Here is a 23,764-nt window from a genome sequence, read left to right as displayed (position 1 = left end):
CGCCCAGTGCCGCACTGACCGTGAGGGGAATAGGGCCAGGCCCCCATCCCACCCTACTTGGCTGGAGCAGGGGTGGCTGGGGACTGCCCCTACCTGGAGAGGGGCTGTGGAGCGACTGCTGATACACTGGCTCCTTGCTAGGGAGCCCAGAGGTGGGGAGTGGGCACAGGTGAGGCCCCTCCAGGCCCCAGGTGTGGCCTGAGGGAAGAACCAGGGAGGACGCCAAGTTCCACGGAAGCCTTTATCCTCCACACCTGCTGGGTTTGACCAGGGAGGAGACTCAGGGCCTCCCAGGGCCCAGGGCTCAGCTGGGGACAAGTTCGCGCTGTCCCCATGACTCTACCTGCACTGAGACACGGGCTTCTGAGGGGTACGTGTCTCCCCTGGACCAGACGTCTAGGGTACTCAGCCATGCCGCAGGCCTTGACCTCGGTCCCTCCTGGCTCCTGGGGCCAGCAGGCAGCACTAGTGCTGCTCGAGGGTGTGGCCGGCCCAGCAGGCATCAGAGGGCGACAGCAGAGGCAGGTGGTCCTGGCGGGAGCAGCCCCGCAGGCGTGGGGGGCAGCGCAGGCGGTCGGCGTCCTGCAGTGACTGCGGCAGGCCCCGGTTTCGGCTCTCTGGCAGCAGCAGGACGCACAGCAGGGTAAGGACAGCGAGGGAGGTGAAGACCACATGTTGAAGGAAGAAGCCCCTCCGGCCGTGCATGGTGTCCAGGGGGTCGGCCGCCTGGCCTAGGAACCCGGCACCTAGCACCAGGCCCAGCCCGGCCCCTGGAGAGAGTATGTTGAGGACAGCTGGCGGGGCAGCTGTGGGGCACCAGACATGGGGACACACACACGTGACTGCAGAGGGAGTGGCAGGAAGGCTGGCTGAAGCAGAGCCTAAGGTTTGCTGGCTGAGGATAACTTCCATGCTTGCTTTGGAAAAGCCCCCTTCCTTCCTGTCCCGGAGCAGCACCTGTGCTCTGTTCATTCAAAGCTCGGAAGTGATGGTTCCCCTGAAATTCTGCCATCTCTGGAGGCTTCCTCATCTCTGCCCCGCCCCTTGTCCCCCACCTTCCCTCCCCTTCCCAGTTCCTGAGGCGTCTGCCCAGAGCCTCCTGTGAGCAGGGGCACCCGCCACCCAGGAGCAGGGCAGCACTTCACCTGAGTGTCACTGGACGGAGGAAGTGCAGCAGGCGGGGTGTGGGGACCGGCCTCCTTCCACCTGGCCCCTCCTCCCCACGAGGGGCCCTGGGCCCTGCTGTGTGGCTGGGCAACCCTGTAGCTCACCTGATCACTGTAGGGAACACCTCAGCTGCAAAGAGGCTGCTGAGTACAGACACAGCCCGGGAGGCCAGGAGCCCCAGGACAGAGACGGACAGCATGGTCCAGGCCGGCAGATCTGGGGACAAAGGACAGGGGTTCCCAGGCCTTCCACCCTGGCCACGCAGAGCCTCTCCCCAGAGAACCACACCGCTGTCTGGGCACCTACTTCCCAGGCCTCCACCTCCAGCCCCTCTGCGGAACCTGACAGGGCACCCTGTCCTCTGCTGCCTGATTCCAGCCTGGCTTGGATTCTCAGGATGATAGAATCCTAACCCGGAGCCACAGCCACAGCAGCCACCTCCCCCTGGGCCTGTGCTCAGCTACTGTATGCTGTCCACTGCCTTTGCAATTTCGATAACCGTCCTAAAATCTTGAATACTTTGGAAGTAAGGCATGTATCTCATTTGGGACCCAGCCCCACACACCATGTGACCAGCCCTAAGTAGATGGGCCCTCCCATGCCAGCCTGGGGCCAGCGGAACTCTGGGCAGAGCCTGCCCAGCCTGGCCTCTTGACCTCTCACCCCTGTGCTGCATTCTGTGGTTGGGGACAGCTTTTTCTGAGATGGAATTTCACTTGTTGCCCAGGCTCAAGTGCAGTGGCATGATTTCAGCTCACTACAACCTCCGCCTCCCTGGTTCAAGTGATTCTCCAGCCTCAGCCCCTCACCTAGCTGGGATTACAGGCATCTGCCAACACATCCAGCTAATTTTTTGTATTTTTAGTAGAGACAGGGTTTCTCCACGTTGGTCAGGTTGGTCTTGAACTCTTGACCTCAGGTGATCCACAAGCCTTGGCCTCCCAAAGTTCTGGGATTACAGGCGTAAGCCACCGTGCCCAGTAAGGTATTTTAGGCTCAGGCAGGTTCCTGGTTCCTTACTTTGGGCCTCCCAAAAGGATCAGAGGAAAACCATGCTGCTCCCCCTGTCTGCACCACAGCCTCCTGATGGGGCAGACCTTCAGCCCAAACACCACGGCCCTATATGGCCTGTGGGGCCCCAAGCTCACACTGGGCTCCAGCGAGGATCAGCAGGGATGCCAGGCCTGTGGCCATGGTGCCCAGCAGCAGGACGGGGCGGCGTCCCCAGCGATCTGCTGTCAGGAGCAGGAACACCAAGGCTGCTGCCTCCAGGCCGGCCTCCAGGAAGTAGGGCAGGTAGAAAGTCAGCACCTGAGGGGCCAGGCTGCGAAGGAAGCTGGCTCTGATGCCCCCACCAACCAGTCTGGGAGAGAGAACAAAGCTATGGGCCCAGCCAGAGCCAGGACCCTGGGAACCACACACCCACCCCCCAAGGGAAGGTACAGAACCCAAGCCCTTCCTCTACTCACGAACTGAAGCTCAAGATAAGCCCGTTTCTCCAGGTGACCTGGGTGTGCAGGAGCCCCAGGGGGGAGTGGTACTGGGGCTGGGGGCTCCCTGCAGACAGCATGGCCAGCTCTGTAGCAGCAGAGATGTGGGGGTAGAGGGGGGTGAAGAGCAGGCAGTCCCTCTTTGAAGCCCTCCTCTAGTACCTGAATCTCCCTCCTCCCTGCCCAGTGCCTGACCTGTGGCCAGGGAGTTCTCCTCCAAGGAACCGTGGTCGGGGTCCACACCGCTGGCTTCTGCAAAGTGCCACAGGATGTTCCTGGCTCGGGCTACCTGCCCTGTGGCCAGCAGCCAACAGGGAGACTCGGGGAACAGGGCTGGGAACCTGCAGGGTTGGTGAGGATACCCAAGGCTCCCTCCACCTCCAGGATAGAGAGGCAGAGGCCAGGCCCCCACTTCTCCCCGGACTCAGGGGAGGGACATGGCTGTGGTTCTCTGTCACCCCGTCCCAACAGCTTACCCCATGTGGGATACATCAGTGCAGAGGGAAACTACACAGCCCCCACGGGGGCTGCTGGCCCCGCTCCCATCACACTTACCCCCAGAAGAGCAGCAAGAGCCCACTCATCAGGGCGCCCAGCCCCTGCAGGAGGTGCCAGTCCTGCACAAGTGCAGCCAGGCCAGGCAGCAGCAGAGTGCCCGCCACAGAGAAAAGGCCGGCCCCCAAGGAGAAGGCCAGGCGATGAGGAGGGTCACACAGCTCCAGGCCTGGGCAGATAGAGACGGGCTGAGGTGGAGGCCTCAGGGAGGGCTAGAACAGTCCCACTGGGGACTGCAGGGACCTAGTGCTGACCTGCCTGGGAGTGGGATGCCCGAGCTGGACTCCCCACCCCTGCAGCTCGGGGCTCTTGGCAACTGAGCCTCAGAGGCCTTCGGGCCACCCACTGCCCCTCCCCCAGTGACAGCAGCCCCCATGGTACTCACGAGCCAGGTACAGGGCAAGCAGGGCTCCTGCCAACATCCCCCCATGGATTAGGCGCAGGACCAGTAGGGTAAGGAAGCTGGTCACCAGGGCCTCGCCGGCCCCAAGGCCCGTAGACAGCACCAGGGAGGCCACAAAAACTGCCCGGCGGCCAAACCTAGGGGGTAGCGGGGGACATGCTAGGACAGGGTCAGGGCAACCCAGGGTCCGCTTAATCCTGGCAGCACCAGGTCTAGCTGAACCCTGAGAGCAGTGGGCCAGGGGTGGGGAGGGCTGCTGGGCAGCAGGAAAGGGGAAGGGGCCTCACCGGTCACAGCCCGCTCCCAGGATGACACAGCCCAGCAGCCAGCCCAGGAGGTGGCTCAGCTGCTCCAGCGGGACATTCCAGCTGTCTCCGCACATGAGGTTCCACTGTGGGGAACAGCAGCCACGTGGAGGCCAGCTCAGGACCCTCCCCTGCCTCCTCACTGGGGACAGGTGCAGGGAGTCCCAGAACGGCTGCCCAAAAGCGCCCTACACGGCCTGCTCAATCCCTCCCTGAAGGGGAAACTGAGGCATGAGAAGGCAAGGTGGCTTGGTCCAGTTCACACAGCAGCCTCTTGGGACTCCGGCAGTCCCTGCAGAGGGGTTGGGAGACCTGCCCCCCCTTGTTTTCTGCTTGTCTCTAGAAGGGGCCTCCCCCACCTCTGCACACCATTGCTCTGCTCCGAAGCCAAATCTTGTCCCACCTGTTTCTACCTCCTGAGGGACCCCAGGGACACCCATGGCCTCGGTGGCATCGTAGACACAACCCCCACCCCACCCAGCCAAGGGCCATAGCCATGACACAGACCTAAGAAATGAGTCGCAGCACCCGCCCCGGTCCCGCCCTGCCCGTTTCAAGAGGGACTCAGGCAGCAGCTGGAGAGCTGTGCTCAGCGGCATTTCCCGGTGAGGCCCTTGACCCTTGACCTCAGCTCTGCGCCCCCCACCCCCTTTCCAGTTCCTCGCTCTTCTTGCCAAGCTTAATCTACTGCTGGGGAACATGCTATGTCTGCGATTTAACTTTCAAACCTGCGGTTTTGTGGAGCCGGGCCCCAGACAGGAGGGCAGGTGGGAGTGGGGGTGGAGAGAGAAGCTGGGCGGGTTCCAGGGCCCCAGGCAGGCCCTTGCGGGGAGATGTGGCAACCCAGAACCAGTTTCCACGCTGGGGCCAATCCTCCCAGGGTGGGAGGTGGAGGCCGCGGGGTAAAGGCTGCCGCAGGAGTGGGAAGCAAGAGAGGGGTCTGAGGGTCCCTGCCGCCGCTTCCCCAACTCTTCTCACGCAGATAGTCAAGGTTCCCCTTCAGGCAATGCTGCCTCCAGCCCAGCCTCCGCGCGCCACGCCCCATGGGTGGGAAGCCCACTGTTCCCAATCTGTGCTGACCACGCCAGTCTCTCCAAGCAGAGACTCTCCCTGGGAAGCCAGCCCAAAGCCACGGTCTGCTCAAGACGCTGGTGGTCGTGAAGCAAATTCCAGGCCCTGCTCCCCCTGGCCTTCAGCTCCAATCCTCCTGCGCCCCAGGCCACCCCGCGCCCAGACTCAGCCCCCGCCGGATCCATGGGAGCAGCCTCTCCGCAGGCCTGGCCCTGAGCGCGCGTCTACCGCACCAGCGGGCCGGGGGCCACCCCCAAGCGGGGACCGCAGGAGGACGGGCGGGTGGCCCGGGACAGAGGCGCCAGCGAGGGCGGAGAAGACACAGCCAGGGCCTCGGCAGGCTGCGGGCGGGGCGGGCCGCCGGGCAGCGGGAAAGGGGCGCACCTGCGTGACCCGGCTGCGCAGGAGGCCGGCGGCGGGCAGCGCGTAGAGCCAGCCGCGAGGGCCGGGGCGCGTGCCGTTGGGCGCGGGCGCAGGGCGAAGGCCGCGGCGGGCGCGGGGCGCGGGCTCGGGGTAGCGCAGGAGCAGGCAGGGGCTCTGGACGCGCGTGGGTCCCAGGCGCGGGATGGCTGCGTCGAGCAGCGCGGGGGGCAGCAGCGCGGGGTCCGGCCGGCAGCAGCGCGCCGGCTGCGCGGTAAGCAGCGCCTCGGAGCTCAGCGCCAGCCCCAGCACCACGCAGGGCACCCACGAGGCGGCGGCCAGCAAGCGCCGGGCCCGGCCGAAGCCACCCGCGGCCCTCAGCACCCGCGCCTCCTGCTCCATGTGCCGCGGGCTGCGCGCGGGTCGGGACTGGGCCGGGACCCCGGCTCGCTCCGTGGGCGGGGCCTGGGGGCGAGGCCCTAATGGGCGGGGCCCGAGCCGAATGGGGCGGGGGTGTGGGCGGGACCTGTGAGGGACGAGTCCTGACGGGGCGGGGCCTGACCTGGCCGTAGGGCGGGGGCTTGAGGCCGAACAGCGAGAGGGCGGGGCACAGTGCGGGAGGGGGCGGGGCCGGGGGCGTGGCCGCGCGCTCTAGTACCCGCGGGGCGCAGGTGCACGCAGGTTGCTCTGGGCGGGGGGTCCCGCGGGCGTCTCGGAGGGGTGGTCCTTGCGTGGCACCGAGAGCGTCCGCCCGGGCGGGGCGAGGTCGGGGAGGGCAGCCGCCTGCTCTTCTCCACACCAGGAGCTTTCGTCTGGTTTTGCAGGAGGAGCTCCCAGGTGACCCGCGGGTTCTGAAACCGCCGCTCGGGAGCTCGGGGCCTGCGCGGCAGCTCCGGGGCGATCGAGGGAGAACGGACGCCTTTCGCCGGGTTCCTTCTCCCCTTCTGAGAACCAAGTAGGTGGTACTTATTTTCGAGTCCGATTATTTTCTTCTTCTTTTTTTTTTTGGACGCGGAGTCTCGCTCTGTCGTCCAGGCTGGAGTGCAGTGGCATGATCTCAGCTCACCGCAACCTCTGCCTCCCGGGTTCAAGTGATTCTCCTGCCTTAGCTCCCGAGTAGTTGGGATTACAGGCATCCACCACCACTCCCAGCTAATCTTTGTGGTGTTTTTTTTTTTTTTTTTTTTGAGACGGAGTTTCGCTCTTGACCTCGTGATCCACCCGCCTCGGCCTCCCAAAGTGCTGGGATTACAGGCTTGAGCCACCACGCCCAGCCCGACATACAATGTTTTTTTTGTTTGTTTGTTTGTTTGTTTTTTTTTTTTTTTTTTTTTTTTGAGACGGAGTTTCCCTCTTGTTACCCAGGCTGGAGTGCAATGGCGCGATCTCGGCTCACCGCAACCTCTGCCTCCTGGGTTCAGGCAATTCTCCTGCCTCAGCCTCCTGAGTAGCTGGGATTACAGGCATGCACCACGATGCCCAGCTAATTTTTTGTATTTTTAGTAGAGACGGGGTTTCACCATGTTGACCAGGATGGTCTCGATCTCTTGACCTCGTGATCCACCCGCCTCGGCCTCCCAAAGTGCTGGGATTACAGGCTTGAGCCACCGTGCCCGGCTATGTTTGTGTTTTTAGTAGAGACGGGGCTTCACTATGTTGGCCAGGCTGGTCTCGAACTCCAGACCACAAGTGATCCACCCACCTCGGCCTCCCAAAGTGTTGGGGTTACAGGCGTGAGCCACGGCTCCCGGCCAAGTCAGAGTGTTTTCGCGGTAACATTTGTGGCAACAATCATGGTGGATTCTGTGGATCGATCCTGAGTTTTCTGACTCCTAGTTTCTCTCGTTTTGCTTTGTCAGTGGGCTCTGCATTTGCATGCATAATTCGAATTGGCACTTCGCTTCCTAACACTTCTACTGAGGTGGAACTCACATCACATAAAAGGCCAGGCATGGTGGCTCACGCCTGTAATCCCAGCATCTGGGAGGCCGAGGCGGGCGGATCATGAGGACAGGAGTTCAAGACCAACCTGACCAATATGGGGAAACCCCTCTCTACTAAATAAAAAATTGGCTAAAATAAAAAATTAGCCGGACGTGGTGGCTGGCGCCTGCAGTCCCAGCTGCCTGGGAGGCGGAGACAGGAGAATCGCTTGATCCCAGGAGGCGGAGGCTGCAGTGAGCCGAGATCGCGCCACGGCACTCCACCCTGGGCGACAGAGCGAGACTCAGTCTAAAAAACAAAGTTAGACAAAAAGAAAATGCCAAAGAATCAACTGTTAGAGCTCCTTTTTATCAGACAGATAAAAAGGAACGGGACCAGGGACTCCCTGCAGAGATGGAGAGGGCACCGAGCACTCCACCCCGCGGCCTCCCGCTGTGGCCGGATCGCGCGCCGCGCTCGCGACGACCACTTCCTGGCTGTGCCCGCCCAGCCTCGCGCTCTCGGTCTGTTCCGGCTGCGCGGTGGCGCCCAGAGGCCTGGTCCTTACGTCCGCCTAGTCCTCCGGGCCTGTCTCTGCCTCCAGCCCCGTTCCCGCGGCAGCCCCGCAACCCTCCCGCTTCCCCGCGGAAGAAATGACAACTTCCGGGCGCTGGAAGCCAACGCTTCGGCCGGCCGGCTGGAGGCGGAAGTGACGCCAGAGACGCGCCGGCATGTCTTTAGTTAGCTGTCCCTGTCTTTGCGGCGGTCAGCCCCGGCGCCGGTGAGTTCCGCGCGTGTCCTGGGGCCGTCCGCGGGGGTTCCGGCCCGGGCGCAGTCGCCCGCACCCTGCACCCCGCGCCCCGCTACCCGGATAGTGCGTCGCCACCGATTCCGGAAGGGAGAGTCGCCGCCGCTCGCGGCTGGGGGACCCGGGCCGCGCCTCCGTTCCGCGGAGCTGGTGAGAGAGGAGACCTCCGCTTCCTCGGTATGAACAGGGCGGGCTTCTGTGAGAATTTGGCTTTGACGGTTTTTATTTGATTCTGGCACATGTGTTGGGATCGAAGCATAAGGTCGATTCCCGGGGTCCGGGCCGCCGCTCTCCGTGGGCACCGCGGCCGTTCTCCGCTGTCCGTGCTCACGTTTTGCTGTAGAAAAACCTGAATGTTGGCCGGGCGCGGTGGCTCACGCCTGCAATCCCAGCACTTTGGGAGGCTGAGGCGGGTGGATCACGAGGTCAAGAGATCGAGACCATCCTGGTCAACATGGTGAAACCCCGTCTCTACTAAAAATACAAAAAATTAGGCCGGGCGCGGTGGCTCAAGCCTGTAATCCCAGCACTTTGGGAGGCCGAGGCGGGTGGATCACGAGGTCAAAAGATCGAGACCATCCTGATCACCATGGTGAAACCCCGTTTCTACTAAAAATACAAAAAATTAGCTGGGCATGGTGGCACATGCCTGTAATCCCAGCTACTCAGGAGGCTGAGGCAGGAGAATTGCCTGAACCCAGGAGGCGGAGGTTGCGGTGAGCCGAGATCGCGCCATTGCACTCCAGCCTGGGTAACAAGAGCGAAACTCCGTCTCAAAAAAAAAAAAAAAAAAAAAAAAAAAAAAAAAATTAGCTGGGCATGGTGGCGCGTGCCTGTAATCCCAGCTACTCAGGAGGCTGAGACAGGAGAATTGCCTGAACCCAGGAGGCGGAGGTTGCGGTGAGCCGAGATCGCGCCATTGCACTCCAGCCTGGGTAACAAGAGCGAAACTCCGTCTCAAAAGAAAAAAAAAAAGAAAAACCTGAATCTAAACGCTAAACATCTGCTGCAAGGAATAGCCCCTGCAGTCGTCTTACTCACTGTTGGCGCTGGGCCGTGTTTTCTGTGTCTCCGGTAAACAAACCTTATGGTGGACCACTATTTGAGTATAATTAAGTTGAAAATAAACTGCGCTCATGATACTTAACCTTTAAATACTTGGTGAAGCATCTCTTAAAGACAAAAATGTTGTCCTGCTAAACCACAATACTAGTATTTCTCCTGAGAAAATTAAAAATAATACGGTCATCCGCTGCCTACTCTGTAATGCCTAGAATTCTCGATGTTGTTCCAACATTACGGTGTTGGGTATTGGGGGGACTAAGAGCCATTCCAGGTTTCTACATTCCCACCGTTAATGTCTTAGTGTCTTTTCAGCTGGAACGGTTCCTATCATTCCTCTAGCATATTGCCTTTGGCATTGTTTTCTCATGATATGTTTAAATATCCCTCCATTTCTTGCTGCTTCCTATGAACCAGTAGTTGAATTCAGAGGAGAGGTTGGCAGAGGGCGGACAGTAAGTACCTTATGCTTTGGGAGCCACGAAGTCTTAGATTACTGAGTCACTTCCTGTCCCATCCTTCTCTAGCTGTTAGCTGTTCCTTCTCTGCTCTGTACTAGTGGCAAGCCACAGCCCATTTCTCATAAGGTCAACGGGCAGCTGCCTTTAGAGGTTGTAGATTTACTCTAAAGTCCCACAGGGCTGTTCTCTGAGTCTCATCCGTGCCTGCCAGAGGCTTCCAGCGGAACCTGTGTACCATGGACACTGTGTCACTGGGTCTGCTGCATCATCTCCACCGAGTGCCTAAGAAGCTTGTCCTGCACCTGAACTGCCCGGATCCACTGGCAGCCTTATAGGTAACTGTATAGAGCATTGAAGCTGTTACATACATTGCCTCTAAACTTAAAAGATCTGCAAAATGTCGTGATTCTTTTTTGGTTATAGGTTTTATGAGGTGCCGTAACTTGGGGGTGCGTATTGGAGGGGATGTCTTTATGTAATCCAGGCTACTGAACTCACAGAAACCGGCCCCTGAATCCCAAGCCCTGTATTCTTTATGTTTCATATGAAGGTATCTAAAATGTGTTGATTTCCTGTTTACTGTATCCAGCCAGCATAATGTCATCATAGCATATAAGGGCAGTCTGAAAGTCAGGTCCTCTGGGGATGGTAAGGCAGAGAACGGAATTTTACCTCCTTTTTTGAAACAAGGAAGGGAGCTGTGCAGGTGGCACCAAACTGAACAGGTGTGGGCCTTTCCCCGTTCAGACACCTGGTAGTAAGTACAATTTATAGGAGGAGAATGGACATGTTTTTCTGACCTGTGAAGCATTGTTGTTTTAGTCACCTCATCAGTAGAATAGAAAAGCACGGCTCTAGGCTTACTTTTGTCCTGCTGGGTAGTGATCACAGACTCAGGGGTACAAACCGACAAGGTGGTTGAACATGTACTGGCTAGCTGTCTTGGTTTACCACCTCCGGAGTAGATGAAGTGAGACGAATTCCTGTTATCTGAGTCTAGGGTATTTTAGGTATAAACCCAAGTGAAATTTGTGAATGGCTGTTCTGATGATTAAATAAGGCTTCTGGTGTGTCTTCTGACCCATATACTGCTCTTGAGTAGATGATACGGGTATTACTAGTTCTCAAGAGAGTAAACAGGATGCAGTGGCTTTCACATATATCATCTGCAGAGACAAGCTAATGCATGAGGTTTGTTAACTGGGAAGTAATGGTTCCTCGTTATTGTTTGATAGAAAATCGAGATCCAGCCATCCCTGCATCAGGAGGGCAGGAGACTGCGCTATCCACAGAGGTTCACAAGCCGCCCTGCAGCAGCCTTGGCCTCAGGAACGGAGCCTTCAGACGTTCCCATCAGCCTCCCAGGATGGCAGCCCCTGACCTGGCCCACAGTGAGTCCTGGTGTTGCTCTTCCTCAGATACTTTGCTCTAGGTCCTGATACACAGTGTGAGTCCCACGGACGGGCCTCAGTAGTCACGCTCTGGGTTCCTGTCGTAGCTGCTGGAGTGAGCCAGAGAGTGCAGCCTTGTCGGTAAGCCCCGGGTGTGTGTGCCGTGGAAAGGGGTGATGCATAAACTCCTTCATGAGTTTTCTCGTCGTGGGCACATGAAGAGTCACGTCCCTTGGGGTTTGCGTTTCCATATTTGCAATAGGAGACTTGCCATTTCCTGACGGGCAGCGTAGCTCACAAACCTGTTGTATCACTGGGCGACACAGACCACCCTGGCACTATGTGACTGTGTGTGTGTGTTTTCCTGAGTGTGCAGGCGTACATGGGAATTTCCTGCTAGGATGGAATGACTTCCAGGTACGTAAACGTCTAAATTAGGGTCAGCTGTGGATTCTCGTGCCTTCTTTCTTTTTTAGGAGGTCATTTTTCTAAGGACTTAGTCTGCCTTCATGAAGAACAGACCCAGGCAGCAGGGATGTTGGCTGGCTGGCTGATAGATTCTTATCAGGTATGCCAAAACCTTATGTTTCTAAGAATAGCATACTGGTATTCATCAGACTGACACATTTCTGTCTGGGCAGACTTGCGTCCGCTGCTTCTTAAAGCAAATAAAGCCTCACTCAAGGACTGAGTCCCTGGTTGAATCTCCCTAGGAGCTGAGCCTAGTTGATCATGTGTTACTGCAAAAATCCTCCCAGTATTTCAATGTTACCTCGGCTCACGGCAACCGCTGCCTCTTGGGTTCACGATTCCCCTGCCTCAGCCTCCTGAGTAGCTGGGATTACAGGCGTCCACCACCATGCCCAGCTAATTTTTATTATCTTTAGTAGAGATGGGGTTTTACCATGTTGGCCATGCTGGTCTCGAACTCCTGACCTCAGGTGATCCACCCGCCTTGGCCTCCCAAAGTGCTGGGATTACAGGCGAGAGCCCCTGCACCTGGCTTCAATGTTACTTACTATTTTGACCCTGTAGCACCAAATGCATGGTTCTTATTTTGCTGCTGCTCTGACACATGGTAAGGAGGAGAGAGTGTCCTCTCTGAGAACTGATTTCCACATCATGACTTATCACTTGCTTGTACTGTGCTCAGGAGAGGGACATAAGGCGAGAGGCGTGCCCTGTGGGGTTGTGGTGAGACAAGTTCACATTAGAGGGGCCAATCCAGCCATATGGGGGAGATGGACATCACGTGTGTGGGTAGAGAAGGGCTCCCAGGACCCTTGGGCCATGGGGTAGACAATGGGAGGCCTCACGGTCCCATGGAGCCTAGGGCCCCGCTTCCTCATTCTCCAGGGAACACTGATGACAGGTCGAGCAGCTCTGACCGTCACGTGTGATGATTTAGGACTCGGTGACCTTTGATGACGTGGCTGTGGACTTCACCCAGGAGGAATGGACTTTACTGGACCCATCTCAGAGAGACCTCTACAGGGATGTGATGCTGGAGAACTATGAAAACCTGGCCTCAATAGGTGAGGCGGCCTCCATTCTTGGCAGCTTCTGTAGCATCGATACGTTTCTCCTTACTGTGCTCCAGAGTTGGTGATGGCAAAGCCGAGTACTGAGGAAGTAACATAAAGCAACTATGCGAATGGGCTTGAAACTAGGGGTGGTAGTTTCCAGAATATGGCCCTAGGGTCAGGACTGTCACGTCACTCACCTAGAAATGTGCATTCTCAGACTGCACTTGTTACACACTGGATCACAATGTCTGCTGGTGGGGGGGCGGGGGTGCTGTCATCTCTGCTTAACAAGCCCACCAGATGAAGCCAATTCATTGTAACACTGAGAACCACTGGGCAGTAGTTTCCCAAATGAATGAAAATCTCTTTGTGCTTACATTATTTCCTATTTCAGTAGGAGTCTTAGCGATTTTTACAAGGTGCATTTAAGCCTGAATGTGGTTATAGTGCTCAGAGATAACCAGTGTCTTTGAGGCACACAAGGATGGGGTATTTGCACTTTGAGCTCTTTCACGACAGTTTCACTACTTTCTTTAATAATGTAGTTCTTGGCCAGGTGCAGTGGTTCATGCCTATAATCCCAGCACTTTGGGAGGCAAAGGTGGATGGATCACCTGAGATCAGGAGTTTGAGACCAGCCTGACCAACATGGAGAAACCCAATCTCTACTAAAAATACAAAATTAGGCAGGTGTGGTAGCACACGCAGGTAATCCCAGCTACTTGGTAGCTAAGACAGGAGAACCCGGGAGGCGGAAGTTCTGGTGAGCCAAGATCACATGGTTGCACTCCAGCCTGGGCAAAGAGAGGAAAACTTTGGCTCAAAAAAAAAAAAAAAAGAAAAAGAAAGAAATGTAGTTATTTCATGGGTAGGTTTGTCATCTCTTCCACTGGTGTCTCTTTCCCTGTATACAGGACATCACCTGTTCAAACCCAGTGTGATCTGTTGGCTGGAGAAGGAAGGGCAGTTGAGGGCAGGGCAGAGAGGAGTTCTCCAAGGTGAGTGAGTGTGAAGAGCGTCCCTGGTTGATGTCAAGTTTGGTGGGTGTGGAAGGTTCCTGAGTGTACGTTTTAAGATGCATTCTGGCACAGAACGTGAGGCCATTGGACTCACAAGTTTGGGCGTATCCTGAGCTTCCCATATTTCCTTAGTTTCTGTCTGATCTGGACTTCCCTGTGATCTCATTACAAACCTGCTCTTTTGTTCTTTGAGTTTGTATGTTTTTTGTGTTTTTGTTTGTTTGTTTGTCTTTGGTTTTGAGGTGGAGTCTCACTCTGTCACCAGCCTGGAGTGCAGTGGCGTGATCTCAGCTCACTGCAGCCTCCACCTCCCGGGTTCAAGCAATTATCCTGCCTCAGCCTCCTGAGTAGCTGGAATTACAGGCATGTGCCACCACACCAGCTAATTTTTTATTTTTAGTAGAGATGGGGTTTCACCATGTTGGTCAGGCTGGTCTCAAACTCCTGACCTCAAGTGATCCATCTGCCTTGGCCTCCCAAAGTACTGGGATTACAGGTGTGAGCCACCACATCGGGCCAAGTTTGTGTTTTTAATATATGCTGTTTGTCTAGGTCTTTTCTTGCTTTCTTTCATTGATAATACTGTTTCTATTCACCATCACATTAATTTTTTTATAGACTAAATTTATTTTAAAACCTTCTAAATTATGACTCCCAGTTCCTATATTCCAAATTTTACACATAGCCCCATTCATCAAATCTATCTTTGCTTTATTTATTTATTTATTTATTTATTGCTATGTTTTATGTGAAAACAAATAACAATCAGTTTGATCATTTTTAGGTCAATTAACCTACCATTTTGTTCTGCAAACCCTTTTTTTCTTTTATGCTTCAGAATGGCAAGTTAAAAGCAAAGGATCAGCACTTCAGCAGGACAGAGCTTGGTTCAGAGCATCAGATGAGACACAAATGGTAAGATGAACAAGAGAGATGCTTTTATTTATCACACTCATAAAAGATTGTGAATTCCACTGTAAAAAATGAGCAAAATTGGCCGGGCAAAGTGGCTCACGCCTGTAATCCCAGCACTTTGGGAGGCTGAGGCAGGCAACCCACCTCAGGTCAGGAGTTTGAGACCAACTTGACCAACATGGTGAAACCTCATCTCTAGTAAAAATACAAAATTAGTTGGGCATGGTGCTACATGCCCACAATCCCAGCTCTTGGGAGGCCGAGGCAGGAGAATCACTTTAACCTGGGAGGTGGAGGTTGCGGTGGCAAAGGTTGTGCCATTGCACTCCACTCTGGGCAACAAGAGTGAAACCCCATCTCAAAAAAAAAAAAAAGAAAGGAAAAGAAAATGAGCAAAATTGAGAGACTTTAGAGAAGCCGCATTCACTCAGGTGGGGGCTGTCTGCGGGAAACACACTGAATGTGAGGAATTTGAAGGAGCTAATCCTGTCTTGGACCTTGGTGCTGGCAGGCGTGGTGCCTCGTGCCTGTAATCCCAGCACTTTGGGAGGCCGGGGTGGGCAGATTGCCTGAGCTCAGGAGTTCAAAACCAGCCCAGGCAACCTGGTAGAACCCCATCTCTACTGAAAACACAAAACAAAATTTCTGTGCCAGAATGCACCTGAAATCCCAGCTACTTGGGAGGCTGAGGCACAAGAATTGCTTCAACCTGGAAGGCAGAAGTGGTGGTGAGCTGAGATCACGCCACTGCACTCCAGCCTCAGTGACAGAGTGAGACTCTGTCTCAACAAAAAGAAACTTGGTGGTTCAGAGTTTCTTCAGACACATCAGCACACACATAACGAGGTATTGAGATTGCAGGCTGTTTGGTGAGCACCGACAGGAGTCTTTTCAGAGTTAGAGCAGATGGCACAGGATTCTTGCAGTTGGGCGCATCATTTGACTTGAAAGACATCTACGGGGCAAGAGCTGCATGCATGTTGTGAAAATGGCAAAAATCGTAATCATCGCCGTCATACTTCTGTCTTCAGCTGGGTGAGATCTTTGAATAAGCCTCAGCAGTTCCCTGATGATCACTCATTCTTTACCAGCAGGCAAGAAGCCACAATGGAGGGCAGCTCTGTGACCGGATGCAGTGTGGAGAGGCTGTCAGTGAGCCCTCAGATCTCAGCACACATGTGAGAACTCAAAATACAGAATACAGTTGTGTGTCTAACCATTATGGAAAAGACTTTTTAATTTCACACCAGAAAACCTTGTGCAAAGCTGGAGGGCAGTTTTCTGTGTTGGATCAGTGTGGAAAAGCCTTCAGCCCCACTCCAAATATTGTTTACCAGCAAACATGCACTTGGGACAAATCTTTTGACTACAGCAACTGTGGGAAAGCATACCTTAAGCAGACAAACCTTCAGAGTCACATGAGAACTCACAACAGAGAAGGAGCATGTAAATGGGGGCAGTGTGGGGAGGCTCTCACTCACTCCCCAGGCTGTGCCACACCTGTTCAAATGCATGCTGTAAGGAATCCTCATGTATGTAGGGAATGTGGGAAGGCCTTTAGATACACTGCATACCTTACTAGTCACATGCAGATGCACACTGGCGAGAAGCCCTGTGAATTTAAAGAATGTGGAAAATCCTCCCCTATTTCCTCAAGCCTGACTCAACATGTAAGCATTCATGCTGCAGAGAAGCCCTGTGAATGTAAAGAATGCGGAAGAGCCGTCACTGGATGCTCAGGTCTTTCTCAGCACGTCCAAACACACACTAGAGAGAAGCCCTACGAATGTAAGGACTGTGGGAAAGCCTACAGTAGGTTTTATCTACTGAGTGAACATTTAAAAACTCACATGAGGGAGAAGCCCTTTGCATGTGTGGTTTGCAGAAAATATTTTAGAAATTCCTCATGCCTTACTAATCACCTTCGAATTCACACTGGAATAAAACCCTACACATGCAGCTACTGTGGGAAGGCCTTCACTGTGCGCTGTGGCCTGACTAGACATGTACGAACGCACACGGGCGAGAAGCCATACATGTGTAAGGACTGTGGGAAAGCCTTCTGTACATCCTCAGGCCTTACTGAGCATGTCAGGACTCACACTGGAGAGAAACCCTATGAATGTAAAGACTGTGGGAAATCCTTCACTGTTTCTTCAAGCCTGACTGAACATGTGAGAATCCATACAGGAGAGAAACCCTATGAATGTAAGCAGTGTGGCAAAGCTTTCACGGGGCGCTCAGGCCTTACGAAACACGAGCGGACACACACCGGGGAGAAGCCCTACGAATGTAAGGACTGTGGGAAAGCCTACAACAGAGTTTATCTACTGAATGAGCATGTGAAAACTCACACAGAGGAGAAGCCCTTTATATGTATGATATGTGGGAAGTCCTTCAGAAATTCCTCATGCCTGAATAAGCACATTCAAATTCACACTGGAATAAAACCTTACGAATGTAGGGACTGTGGGAAAACCTTCACCGTTTCTTCGAGCCTAACTGAACATGTGCGAACTCACACTGGAGAGAAGCCTTATGAGTGTAAAACATGTGGAAAGGCCTTCACCACGTCCTCACACCTTATCGTGCATGTAAGAACCCACACTGGAGAGAAACCCTACATATGTAAGGAGTGTGGAAAAGCCTTCGCTTCCTCCTCACACCTCATTGAACACAGAAGGACTCACACGGGTGAGAAACCCTACATATGTAACGAATGTGGGAAGGCCTTCCGTGCCTCCTCTCACCTGCGTAAACATGGAAGAATTCACATGGGACAGAAACCCTATAAATGTCAGGACTGTGGGAAAGCATATAATCAGTTTTGTCTCCTAAAAGAACATTTAAAAACTTACACTGAAGCGCAGCTTTTTGTATGTAAGGACTGTGGGAAGTCCTTTAAGAATTCCTCATGCCTTAACCATCACACTCAAATTCACACTGATGAGAAACCTTACTAATATAAGGAACGTGGGGAAGCCCTCAGTTACACTCGCTCACGCTGAAGACATGAAAGATGTCTTGCTCCTCGGTGCCCGTGACCAGGTCGTCAGCATCTGATCACAGCCTGGCATGCAGGAAGGCACCCGGGGCCCTAGAGCATCAGGACAGTGGAAGCCCTAGTGTTCTCTCAGGTCTTGCAAAATACAGACGGTATCCAGTGGATAGGACTCTGCTAATGTGTGATAGGTGCGGTGTTGCTTTGAGGTTCTGCACAGTGCTGTGACGATCCTTTGTGATGTCACACTGGAGAAAACCTTAGGAAGGTGAGGATTGTTAGGAGGTCGTTTTCATATGACATCATTCCTCAGCCTTTAGTAAACGCAGGGATTGACACTTGAAGTATTGTGAATGTACAGAAGATACGAATTGCTTCTCTGTGTCCTGAAACATTGTAGGCTAACAGAGACTTGTCTTTCCAGGGGTTCTGTAGATGTATTTTGAACTTTTATGATGCTGCACTGATCCTTCTTGGAGTGATGACTCTGTTCCAGTAGAAATTCTCCAGTCTGGTTATTACACTCTCCGAGTTTCAGCCTGGCCAAGAGTGGATCTTGAGGATTCAGATGTCATCCTGTGTTAGCCGTATGAGCTCTGGTTGGCTAGTCGTGCTCTTAGCATGACCCCACCCGTCGGGTCCCACACTGGCCAAGGTGGGGCATTACACAGCTCCACGTTTCATGAAAATGCCCTTCTTGTTCTCCCACACCTGATCCCTTCAGATAAAACACCAGGTGCAAGGAGGGGCAGAGTGGAGAGGGGCAAGATCAGAGGCCAGCACCCCACACGTGGGGAGGCTGGAATTCTTGTACCTCAGGCGGTGCAGGAGGGTGAGAGTCTCGAGTGTCCCTGCTGACCTCCAGACCCTCTCCACAGTGCATGGAGCAGTCCTGGAAGCTGCTGCGATCTGGCCCTTCTTGGAGGGACCTGTTTGTGTGTGTGCTGCGCCTTTGCATGCCGTGAAAACAGACCGGGACGCAGCTGGTCCTGGTGTCCATGGCACTTGGCAGCATCACTGGCGCTTCCTGGATGAGGCCTTAAAGTCACACAGCAGCAGAGCAAGGTTTCTGTGTGAGTGACTTGAATGTGTGTCCCCTGGCTGCAGCCACCTTGGGTTATGTATTTTATGGCCATCGGGGCTGCAGCTGCTTGGTGACTGTGTGGTGTGAAATCCCCACAGTATAAAGGTAATCGACAAGGTGAACAATAAATCCTAGATGGAGAGACCTGTGCACCTTTGCGTTAGGTGTTTATCATGGAGAGGGGTGGGTTGTGCAGTGTTTCCCTTGTGGGATTGAGTGTGGCTGTTCAGCCTATCTGTTGCCACCTTTAATTGTTGGCAGGGACGCCAGAAGTCATCAGATGAGTGTGAACCACCTTGTGGGGCTGTGGCGGCTCCTGGTCGGGCCTCAGATGCCATCCTCATTGGCTGAAAACTCACAATTGCCTGAGTCCAGAGCTTGTGAGTCTCAGGTGACCCCGTCCTGGTGCTTGGACTTGTGTGACAGCATCCTGAGCAGGCGGCAGCACAGACACTGCCCTGCCTGACATGCTTCCTGCTGGTGGAGACATCACCTCAGCCCCAGATCTCATTATTAAGACGACTCCTGGCCGGGCGCGGTGGCTCACACCTGTAATCCCAGCACTTTGGGAGGCCGAGGCGGGCGGATCACGAGGTCAAGAGATCGAGACCATCCTGGTCAACAAGGTGAAACCCGTCTCTACTAAAAATACAAAAAATTAGCTGGACATGGTGGTGCGTGCCTGTAATCCCAGCTACTCAGGAGGCTGAGGCAGGAGAATTGCGTGAGCCCAGGAGACGGAGGTTGCAGTGAGCCGAGATCGCGCCATTGCACTCCAGCCTGGGTAACAAGAGCGAAACTCCGTCTTAAAAAAAAAAAAAAGTGGCCGGGCACGGTGGCTCAAGCTTGTAATCCCAGCACTTTGGGAGGCCGAGGCGGGTGGATCACGAGGTCGAGAGATCGAGACCATCCTGGTCAACATGGTGAAACCCCGTCTCTACTATAAATACAAAAAATTAGCTGGGCATGGTGGCACGTGCCTGTAATCCCAGCTACTCAGGAGGCTGAGGCAGGAGAATTGCCTGAACCCAGGAGGCGGAGGTTGCAGTGAGCCGAGATCGCGCCATTGCACTCCAGCCTGGGTAACAAGAGCGAAACTCCGTCTCAAAAAAAAAAAAAAAAAAAAAAGTACAAAAAAATAGCTGGGCGTGGTGGTGCGTGCCTGTCATCCCAACTGCTCGGGAGGCTAAGGCAGGAGAATTGCTTGAAACCGGAAAATGGAGGTTGCAGTGAGTCGGGATCACACCACTGCACTCCAGCCTGGTGATAGAGCAAGACTCTGTCTCCAAAAAAAAAAAAAAAAATACTCCCCTCCCTTCACAGGAGGTGACTTCACCCACTTCTCCAGAGCCCCTCAGAAGTGATGCCCATGGTCCGGTGCCCTAGGCACTAATTTGACATTTGAGATTCTGTGAGGAGCCTGAGCTTGCTGTCAGCTAGCCTGTGATCCTGCTGTAATCTCGGCCGAGGCCTGCAGCCCCGCACACCAGGCCTGTAGGAGGATCTGGTAGTGTCTGTGGAATCTTGGTAACTGATAACATGTGTTTATTTCCCCAGGACCCACCTCCTGTCAGTCAGGAGCTCACCCTCCGGGGAGACCACTGTCTCCTCTCCCCTGCAGCTTCCAGGGTCACCTCCTTCCTCCCTAGGCTCGGCTTCACACAGAGCCTCTTCTTTTTTTTTTTTTTTTTTTTTTTGAGACGGAGTTTCGCTCTTGTTACCCAGGCTGGAGTGCAATGGCGCGATCTCGGCTCACCGCAACCTCCGCCTCCCGGGTTCAGGCAATTCTCCTGCCTCAGCCTCCTGAGTAGCTGGGCTTACAGGCACGTGCCACCATGCCCAGCTAATTTTCTGTATTTTTAGTAGAGACAGGGTTTCACCATGTTGACCAGGATGGTCTCTATCTCTTGACCTCGTGATCCACCCGCCTCGGCCTCCCAAAGTGCTGGGATTACAGGCTTGAGCCACCGCGCCCGGTCCAGAGCCTCTTCTTCACATGGCCTCACTTTTCACTTCATGCCCTCCCGCAGCAGACCTGCAGACCTGCCATCCTGACCATTGTCGGGCTCACCCCTTCTCACCTTTACCACTGCTCGAGGACATTATCACTGAACTCCCAACATCTCAAAGTGATTGTCTTGAGTCATAGCACACGCTGTGATGTGGGTATGATTGGTCTGTCCTCACCAAATCTCAAGTTGAAATTTCACCCTCAGTGTGGCAGTGCTGTGAGGTGGGCCTGGTGCAGGTTTGGGTCATGGGGGCACCCCTCCTGGATGGCTGGGTGCCATTAGTTCATGCTCTGTCACGACTGGATTGGTTGGTAGGGAATGCGTTAGTTGCCGTGAGTGTGGTTGTGATAAAGCCAAGCTGTCCCTTGGATTTGGCTCACTGCCCTTGACCTCTGCCCTGTTTGACATGGCAAAAAAAAAAGTCCTCATCAGAAGCAGGTTGGGGCCGGGTGCGGTGGCTCAAGCCTGTAATCCCAGCACTTTGGGAGGCTGAGGCGGGTGGATCACGAGGTCGAGAGATTGAGACCATCCTGTTCAACGTGGTGAAACCCCGTCTCTACTAAAATACAAAAAAAAAAAAAAAAAAAAATTAGCTGGGCATGGTGGCGTGTGCCTGTAATCCTAGCTACTCAGGAGACTGAGGCAGGAGAATTGCCTGAACCCAGGAGGCGGAGGTTGCGGTGAGCTGAGATCGCGCCATTACACTCCAGCCTGGGTAACAAGAGCGCAACTCCGTCTAAAAAAAAAAAAAAAAAAAAAAAAAGAAGCAGGTTGGGTGCCAGTGCCATGCCTCATGCAGCCTGCAACCATAAGCCAAATAAGCCTCTTTATCAGTTACCCAGCCTCAGGTCCATAGCAGCACAAACCAGACTGGCGCCACGCATTGTGGAGAAGTGGGTGAGAGGCAGGACTGCTCGCACAGATACCCACGTTTCTCCTTCTGACTCTCAGAACGTTTTCCATGCCATTAGGGCAACGAATTCCCTCCTGCATGAACTTCACCGGCGACATCTGAGTGTTCCTCGGCGTCAGGTAAAACATTAGAGGACCCATTGTATTGTGTTGTATTTTTTTTGTCTATTAGGATGCTTTTCATCCTGGGGTCTTGCTGTGGGGGCTAGACCATCCCTCAGGGATGTTAATTCCTGAAGATGGGGACCAGCTTGCTGGAAACGCTCACTTCAGATGCGAATCTACCACTGCTTCCTTTCTCCAGCTGACACCCCAAGCCTGCGTCCCTCCTCCCCGAAGTGCCCGTGGTCTGCTGGAAGTATGCAGGCTAGCCAGCCCCAGACTTCATCCTGCCCTGTCTGCCTTCCCTGGGGAAACCCAGTAAAAGGCTGTGGGCTCTGCCCCCCTGCCTCCTTCTGCCTCCTGCCCAGCTCTGCCACTCCCCTTGGGCCCTGCCTGGAGTAATATGCCCCCTTCCCTTGACACCGTGAATGATAAACTTTCCATATCAGGAACCTGTGTGTATTCACTCACTCACCCTTACACTTTCCCATCTAGGCCCCCAGCCGTGTTTCTCTCCCCACAGGTCTTTCTACCCAAGCACCTGCCCCTTGACAGGGGCTTACCAACCCCAGGAGATTCTGGGACCATGTGTAAGAGCTGCCATGTGGGCTCCTGGGCAGTTTTATTCCTTCTCTCTACTTGCTCATCCTTACGAGGGAGTGACATTGTTTCCAATGTGGCTGTAAAACAGCACCTCCCTGGGGTGTTGGTTTGGATTTTTCTTGATTACTGATAGTATGAACGTGCTTTACGCTGGTTATTTTCCTCTTTGGATGAAATACCTGGTCGTGTTTGTTCCTGATTTGTCTGCTGTTTGTTCTTTTTTAGAAATAGCAAGGCTGCTGTGAGGTGAGTCACCACTCATGGCTTCTCAGTTCCTCGAGGTTTCCACTTGACGTTTTCAGTTTTGTGATGGTGTTTTAAGGAAAAAGATTTCTTCATTTTTTTGACTACTCAAATTCATACAGCTTTTATCTTTATCAGAAACTTTATTTTACTTTAAGGACTTAAATATCCTGTAGTATTTTGACCCTTCCACAAATTTTTTTCTGTTTTGAGACAGAGTCACACTATGTTGCCCAGGCATGACCTCAATTCACTGCAACCTTCATCTCCTGGGTTCAAGCGATTCTCTGTCTCAGTCTCCTGAGTAGCTGGGATTACAGGCGCCCGCCACCACACCCAGCTACTTCTTGTATTTTTAGTAGAGACGGGGTTTCATCATGTTGGCCAGACTGGTCTGAAACTCCTGACCTCAAGTGATCCACCCACCTCAGCCTCCCAAAGTGCTGGGATTACAGGCGTGAGCCACCGCACCCAGCCTTGTTTTCCACAATGTTTGTTTTATCACAGGTTGCTGTGCTTAATCCATCTGGAGTTGAGTTTTAAGAGGTCTAATTAGAGGTCTAATTTCATTTTTTCTGCTATGGTCATAAAATTTTTGCAAGACCTCTGGTTTTTTTCTCTTTCTTTCTTCTTTTGTTCTTGTTGCCCAGGCCGGAGTGCCTGGCACAATCTCCACTCACCACAACCTCCACCTCCTAGGTTCAAGCAATTCTCCTGCCTCAGCCTCCCAAGTAGCTGGGATTATAGGCATGTGCCACCACACCTGGGTAATTTTGTATTTTTAGTAGAGATGGGGTCTCTCTGTTTTGGTCAGACTGGTCTCGATCTCCTGACGTCAGATGATCTACCCACCTCGGCCTCCCAGACTGCTGGGATTACAGGCGTGAGCCACTGCACTCAGCCAAGACCTCTGTTTTTCTGATGGACAGAGGTTTATGTGGCTCACAGTTCTGAAAGCCGGGGGGTCCCAGAAGCATGGCACCAGCATCCGCTAGACTTCAGATGGGGGCCTCATGCCGACTTCTGTGTTCACACAGCCAGTAGGAAGCAGATATCCTAACACTAGTGAAAGAGAAAATTTTAAAGTTTGGTTTTTTCCATTCAGTTGCTCTAGCCTCCGGGCAGTCCTGCAGCAGCAGACACATCAGCCTTCAGAGCTGGCCTGTGAGGTTGACTACTCTGCAGGTGGACAAGCCCCGCTCCTAGAAGACACATGAGCAGCACTGCACAGCCTTCGAGAAGGGAATTCACATTGAAAGCACAACCCACACAACGTTCATTAAAACCTGCTGGCCAAACCTAACTAGGGCCCTCGCCTGATTAACGGATATCTCCATTACCCATGGGATTG

At 54.0% G+C, this 23,764-nt stretch overlaps 2 protein-coding genes across 7 annotated transcripts; one reads left to right on the top strand and one right to left on the bottom strand.

Annotated features, from left to right (window-relative positions):
• Positions 1 to 374: 374 nt before the first annotated feature.
• SLC22A31 (solute carrier family 22 member 31) lies at positions 375 to 5,844 on the bottom strand. Its single transcript, XM_039462403.2, has 9 exons — positions 5,376 to 5,844; positions 3,903 to 4,006; positions 3,598 to 3,752; positions 3,213 to 3,381; positions 2,853 to 2,998; positions 2,637 to 2,745; positions 2,316 to 2,530; positions 1,272 to 1,383; positions 375 to 772 (listed from the first exon to the last, which is right to left on the bottom strand). Exons 1-9 carry the CDS (start codon positions 5,751 to 5,753, stop codon positions 466 to 468), a joined length of 1,695 nt encoding a protein of 564 aa, XP_039318337.2. The 5' UTR covers positions 5,754 to 5,844; the 3' UTR covers positions 375 to 465.
• A 224-nt stretch (positions 5,845 to 6,068) lies between these two features.
• ZNF778 (zinc finger protein 778) lies at positions 6,069 to 18,685 on the top strand. 6 transcript variants are annotated; one of them, XM_074392480.1, is made up of 8 exons: positions 6,069 to 6,306; positions 7,650 to 8,259; positions 9,784 to 10,996; positions 11,473 to 11,564; positions 12,405 to 12,531; positions 13,437 to 13,520; positions 14,380 to 14,456; positions 15,548 to 18,685. In XM_074392480.1, the coding sequence occupies exons 3-8, from the start codon at positions 10,792 to 10,794 to the stop codon at positions 17,417 to 17,419; spliced, it is 2,457 nt and encodes an 818-aa protein (XP_074248581.1). In that variant the 5' UTR covers positions 6,069 to 6,306; positions 7,650 to 8,259; positions 9,784 to 10,791; the 3' UTR covers positions 17,420 to 18,685. The 6 variants fall into 6 exon arrangements, with proteins under 6 accessions (XP_074248581.1, XP_074248582.1, XP_010330826.1 ...); XM_074392481.1 differs by lacking the exon at positions 6,069 to 6,306 and having other exon boundaries at positions 6,963 to 8,259; positions 9,817 to 10,996; XM_010332524.3 differs by lacking the exons at positions 6,069 to 6,306; positions 7,650 to 8,259 and having other exon boundaries at positions 8,267 to 9,940; positions 10,841 to 10,996.
• The last annotated feature ends 5,079 nt before the right edge of the window (positions 18,686 to 23,764 follow it).

This window comes from Saimiri boliviensis, assembly GCF_048565385.1.
Source record: "Saimiri boliviensis isolate mSaiBol1 chromosome 1 unlocalized genomic scaffold, mSaiBol1.pri SUPER_1_unloc_4, whole genome shotgun sequence".
Taxonomy (NCBI): domain Eukaryota; kingdom Metazoa; phylum Chordata; class Mammalia; order Primates; family Cebidae; genus Saimiri; species Saimiri boliviensis.
This window is presented reverse-complemented; position numbering and strand designations above follow the sequence as displayed.

Coding starts and splice junctions, on each gene's coding strand:
- ZNF778 (XM_074392480.1), top strand. CDS start 10,792: ATGAGGTTTGTTAACTGGGAAGTAATGGTTCCTCGTTATTGTTTGATA. Junction 11,565..12,404: donor GGCTGATAGATTCTTATCAG/GTATGCCAAAAC, acceptor GTGATGATTTAG/GACTCGGTGACCTTTGATGA. Junction 14,457..15,547: donor CATCAGATGAGACACAAATG/GTAAGATGAACA, acceptor ATTCTTTACCAG/CAGGCAAGAAGCCACAATGG.
- SLC22A31 (XM_039462403.2), bottom strand. CDS start 5,753: ATGGAGCAGGAGGCGCGGGTGCTGAGGGCCGCGGGTGGCTTCGGCCGG. Junction 3,753..3,902: donor CTGGGAGCGGGCTGTGACCG/GTGAGGCCCCTT, acceptor GCTACCCCCTAG/GTTTGGCCGCCGGGCAGTTT. Junction 3,382..3,597: donor GCTTGCCCTGTACCTGGCTC/GTGAGTACCATG, acceptor CTATCTGCCCAG/GCCTGGAGCTGTGTGACCCT.